General features: G+C 63.7%; 1 protein-coding gene across 1 annotated transcript; it reads left to right on the top strand.

Moving 5' to 3' along the window:
- Positions 1-1,008: 1,008 nt before the first annotated feature.
- LOC102896005 (refilin-A) lies at positions 1,009-5,143 on the top strand. Its single transcript, XM_006910059.3, has 2 exons — positions 1,009-2,071; positions 2,569-5,143. Exons 1-2 carry the CDS (start codon positions 1,998-2,000, stop codon positions 2,900-2,902), a joined length of 408 nt encoding a protein of 135 aa, XP_006910121.1. The 5' UTR covers positions 1,009-1,997; the 3' UTR covers positions 2,903-5,143.
- The last annotated feature ends 53 nt before the right edge of the window (positions 5,144-5,196 follow it).

Raw genomic sequence — 5,196 nt, 5'->3', positions numbered from 1 at the left:
GTTTCAGTCACCCGCGGCCCTTCAGGAAGACTCGGCTCTGCGCTCCTGGCACCCGGTGGCTGCCTGTCTTCCCTTCGTGTCCGGCCCTGGGGCCCTTCGGGGCGTCCTTGGGCCTCGGCGGTGCCTTCCGGAGCTGTCTCGCCACCAGGCCCGCTGGATGCCAGCCTGGTCTGGGTCCTCGCCGGCCGTTCGTATCTCTCGTGTGGTGCTTCCAGCTCGGGCGGACTCGAGATGTTTTTCCACTGCGTCCTTTGGAAATCGGTGCCCAGAGCTCCGGCTTCGGGCCCAGCTGTGAAGCGAGCCTCGTCTCCTGTGCGGGCGGCCAGCCGGGCAGCGAGATCCGGCCGGAATGCGGCTGCCGTCACGCCCGACCCAGGTCCGCTCAGGCGGCATCAGGGGTTCGGCCGTTCCTTCAGCCCGGGTGGGCCCAGGAGAATAGCACCCCGGCTTCGGCTCTCAAGGCCTCCTGTGAGCTTGGGGGTGATTCTTTCTTAGAGAGTGAGGGGTAGGGTGGTTAAAACCATCGCAGGCTGCTTCTCTCCGTCCAGCCCTTCCGTCGATCTGGACAGAACGTGCCTGCACCATCCTCTCTCCCCAGTGGCCACACGTCACTCCCCACCCCCTTGAACAGGAAGGGCCCTGGGAGGCACTGCACCTCACCCACCCACGCAGGGTCCGGTGCACAGTAGGTGCTCAGCACATAGTAGGTGCTCAGCAAACACCTGCACACGTCTTTGTTGAGAAACATCTTTTGGAGGGAGAGGGTTGGTTCTCTAACTGTCAGGTCATGGAGTTTTGCAGCTGGGGTCAGCGCCGACTTTAGCCGGGGGAGCCGTGGAGGATGCTGGGAGCGTCTGAATCTTGTCACTATCTTTTTGTTCCTAATGCAGTCTCCTGAGACGTTGTGTGCTTGCTTCTAGAAGGTGGGAACGGTGTTATTTCAAGGTCCAAAGGGTGTGGATTGTACCTCTCTCCCCCCGCTTCCCCCCCCACCCCAGACCTCCATGAGAATGCCTCACGGGACCAGCCAGCTTCTCCCAGTGCTTACTCCGTGCCGGGCACTGGCCACACACTAGATGCCGTGACCCATTTGGGCCTTGTGGAAGCCTGTGTGGCAGGTGCTCCTGTTGGCCCACTTCCGGGACCAGAAAGCTGTGGCCCCAGAGAGGGGTGCTGACCACGATGTAGGGGCCTGGGTGGTCTGCCCCTCGGAGGAACTGAGGCTCTACGGCTGGTGACGAAGCCTCCACCTTGAGTGATGCATCAGGAGGGAGAGGGGGCTCTGGAGGCTCCTGCGCTGGCCTGGAGGTGACAGGTGGCACAGGCGGAACTCGCCAGGTCCTCAAACTCCCCGGGGGAACGGGAAGTGGGGTTCCCACCACATGAGTGGAAAGCAGAGAGCTGGAACTAGCCGATGACAGGCTGGCATCGCCGAGCCCACAGCAGCCACGCTGGCAGTAAAGCGGGAGAAAGAGCTGAGGGCTGCTGTGAGGTCGGGTGAGACCCCAGCGCAGGCCCACTCGCCGGAATGGAGTGAATTACAGGATGAAGTCACTGTCCCTGCACAACCTTGAGGAGGCTGGCAAGAGCAAGGTGTCAGGGAGCGGGCCTGTCACCTGTCAGATGTCCGCTTCAAAATGCCGCCTTTCTGGGCCCCCCTCTGGGCATAGTGTCAGTGCAGGATAATCAAGTGACAGATTTTCCCGGGACACTGGAGGAAGGGGACAGAGAGCACGTCAGGGGGGAAATGACGGGAGGCGGGCAGAGAAAATGGGGCGGCAGCCGCTCCGCACGCTGGGGGCTGGGCCGCGGGCGTGGGAGGGCCAGGTCTGCCAAGTGGGTTTGGGCTCGGGAGGCGGGCCAGCGCTGGAAGCGTATGAGTGGCGCTCTTGTGCCCATGCGGAGCGGAGGCCACGGTGCCAAAGGGCCTTGTAACCGGGGGTCTGTGGGTCTCCCCGCAGCCTCCGCCCCTCCGCCCGAGCACCCCTGCACTGGAGATGAGGCCCCGGCTACTGCCCGTGTTCTTCGGGGAGGGCGTCGAGGTGAACCGAGAACCCACACCCGAGATCCGGTGAGTGGGCTTCGGGGTCCTGCCCCCGGGGTGGGGGCGGAGTGGGGAGGGCTCAGCAGGCGCCCCGCCCTCTGTGCACATGCGCCGCCGCCCCCTTCCCCCGCCGGCGGTTCCCCGCCGTCCCGGGAGCGCTGGGCCGCCCTGTTTTCCACGCGACGGTAACTGTCCCTTTATCCACCGAGGGGTCCAGTCCCCGCTGCAGAGTCCAGTTTTGTCCACTGTCCCAAAATATCCTTTTAGGGCATATTTGCATCCCGGTTCAGGACCCAGCCAGCGTCACGTGCGGCATCAGCCATCCCCTCTCAGCGGGCGCTGGCGCTCGGCACCCCTTTGACCTTTCGGCCTTGACCTTGGGGACCAGCCCAAGCCGTGTGTTTAAGGGCTCTGCCGAGGGCGCTTTCCAGAGTCACGGCCACAGTGCCGCGGCCACCAGTCCCTGCGGGGGGTGCCAGGCTGCCCCCATCCGGGACTCACCCCGCTGCCTTCCCGCCCCCCAGCTGCAACTCCGAGGTCAAGTACACCTCCGAGAAGCACTTCCGGGACAACGTCTTCTACGCGCCGGTGCCCACGGTGACGGCCTACAGCGAGACGATCGTGGCCGCGCCCAACTGCACGTGGCGCAGCTACCGCAGCCAGCTGACCCTGGAGCCGCGCCCGCGCGCCCTGCATTTCTGCAGCACGACCATCATCTTCCCCAAGCAGGCCCGCAGCTCGTTCCGCACCACCCTGCACTGCAGCCTGGGCCGGCCCAGCCGCTGGTTCACGGCCAGCGTGCAGCTCCAGCTGTGCCAGCACCCCGGGCCCTGCCTCCTGGGGCCCACAGCGCTCTAACGGGGCGGCCGGGCCCCCACGTAACCGGGCGGGAGCCCTGGGGGCGGAAGGACCATAGACTCCAGGGCTCGGCCTGGAGCCGGGTCGGTAGGGAGGTGCAGAGGCCGAGGACCTGGCTGCCTGGCGGGGTGTCCCCGTGCTGGACTCTGTCAACGCATCCATTTTGCTGGCCCCTAAAGCGGTGAGGCAGCCTGGCCACAGCTCTCTGAGGAGCATGAGGTGGGGGACAAGCAGCAGGAGGCTGGGCAAAGGCTGGACGCGAATGCCTGGGCTGATGTTGGTCATACGGGGGGTCTGCAGCCTAGGAAAGACCCCGCCTTAGCTGTCCCAGCGTCCTCTGCCCCCGAGTGGAGGGCATAGCCCGTCTGAACTGAGGCCTTTGAGCTCTGCGTCCCGAGTCTCGCTCGAAGGCGTCCCTGTCAGCCTCCGTCCACACAAGGCCTCCAGGACCAGCACTTCCGGGGGGCAGAGTGCTGGGTGCCAAGGGGAGGCGTTGAAGCTCTCCAGAAATGTCTGTTGTCACCTGCCTAAGGCTCAGGTGTAGCTGTCGCCTTAAAGAGATACTGCGGGGGGCCTGGGCTGCCTGTTACCGTGGTGACAGTGCTACAGGGTTCACCTCGCATGTATGATGTCGGAAGACGAAGACCAGCAAGGACTCGCTGGGGCTGGGGTTCCCAGCCGGCTGCTCCCTGGGACAGATGCCCCAGAAGCCCCAGGTGTCTATGGAAATGCCCCCAGACCTGAATGGATCCACCCCGGTCGCCACCCCATCCATCCCCCAGGCGGGACAAAGCCTGGGGCTTTTGCATCCTCATGCTGGTGAGGATGGGGCCTCGGAGCTCAGTCCAGGAGAGGCAAAGTGACTGATATATTTTTATATATCTACACAGACAGTGCATATTCTCTCCAGAATGCTTTCTGAATAACAGAGAAATAACTTAAGAATCGACTATCTTAATAAAATGTGCAAACCCAAAGATGCTCCTTCCTGTTTCTGAGACCCTCAGATCCCATGTGGGTTGCTGGGGGAGGGTCACATTGGCCTTCGTAAGCCACCCCCCACCCCCCTATGCCAGCCTCAGGGTGCGCCAGCTCCACCAAGAGCCAGTTAATAAATGCAGAGGCCCAGGCCCCACCCTGGGACGCAGGCCTGGGCCCTGCAGAATCTGTTTGACATTCGCAGTCCAAATGCCGGCCCTGCACACCGACGAATCCGAAGGCCTCCCAGTCCCTGGAGAAGGCCCCACCCCCCGCTGCCTCTGCAAAGCAGCAGTCATGGCCCGCATTGCAACTCGTTTCTCCCCATCTCGTCTCCATCCCTGGAGGAGCCTCTGGGGGCCCCGGGTTGTGAGTGCACTTAGCGAGACACTCAGCAGCCGAGGGACAACGTCCTCTGTCCTCGAGTCGGGCAAGCGAGGTGTCTGTGACAGACGCCTCCTGCTGGGGACAGATCCTCCGAGGGGGCGGGCACAGGAGCGCAGTGGGCTGCGTCACTTGTGGTCTCTCCATGTCCGAGCCCTAGCCTGGCAGTGTGTAAATAATGACAAAGGGACGCTGGCTGCCTCACAGCACTCCCGCTCCGGGCCGGTGGCAAATGCGCACGCCGTCCCCCTTGTCGTCCCCCTTTCAGTCACCGGCTGAGAGGCGCACTGCTGTGTCTCCACTTGGCAGAAGCGTCAGTGGGCACAGAGAGGTTCAGGAACCAAGGCCCAACGCGGGGTGGGCCCGGAGGCTGGAAGGAGAGCGTGTGACTTTATTTCTCTCAGCATCTGCAAGACGGGCACCCAGTCTGACCTCCCAGGCTGTGGGGACAATAATTCATGCTTGTGAAGCCTCTCCCGGGACCCTTCTCGGGGGTGGGGCCGGGAGCCCACCCCTCTCGCGGGGGCAGAAAATCGTCCGAAGGTCGGGGGGCCGGCGTTGGCCCCAAACGGCCATCCTGACCCACCTCCCTCAGCCTCTTCCTCTGTTACCCCTGCCCATCTCTGCGCTCACCTGTCTCAAATCAAACTCAGCAGACCTCCCCCAGCCCCACCATCACCAAAAAACAGGTGCCCCCAACCCTCTGGGCCCGACGGGTCCCCCTGCAGGAGTGACAAGAACGGCAGCCTGGCAGCGGGCAGACGGCGTGAGCACCTGACCTTCACAATGACCCTGTGACGTAGCTGCTGAGAAACCAAGCGAGGAAGCAGAGCTGGCCCGACTCGAGGGTCTGCAGATGGAAGGACAGCCAGCCTGTCACCTGGCTGCCACGGAAACACCCTCGTGGCTTCCGGGAGCAGACGTGAGACGGG

The sequence above is a fragment of the Pteropus alecto genome, unplaced genomic scaffold, assembly GCF_000325575.1.
Source record: "Pteropus alecto unplaced genomic scaffold, ASM32557v1 scaffold213, whole genome shotgun sequence".
NCBI lineage: Eukaryota > Metazoa > Chordata > Mammalia > Chiroptera > Pteropodidae > Pteropus > Pteropus alecto.
Note: the sequence above shows the minus strand (reverse complement) of the source record. Positions and strands in the feature narration are given on the sequence as shown.

What these genes read in the sequence shown, in the direction of transcription:
- LOC102896005 (XM_006910059.3), top strand. Translation starts at nt 1,998, where the DNA reads ATGAGGCCCCGGCTACTGCCCGTGTTCTTCGGGGAGGGCGTCGAGGTG. An exon ending in GAACCCACACCCGAGATCCG is followed by an intron (nt 2,072 to 2,568) that starts GTGAGTGGGCTT and finishes CCCGCCCCCCAG; the next exon opens with CTGCAACTCCGAGGTCAAGT.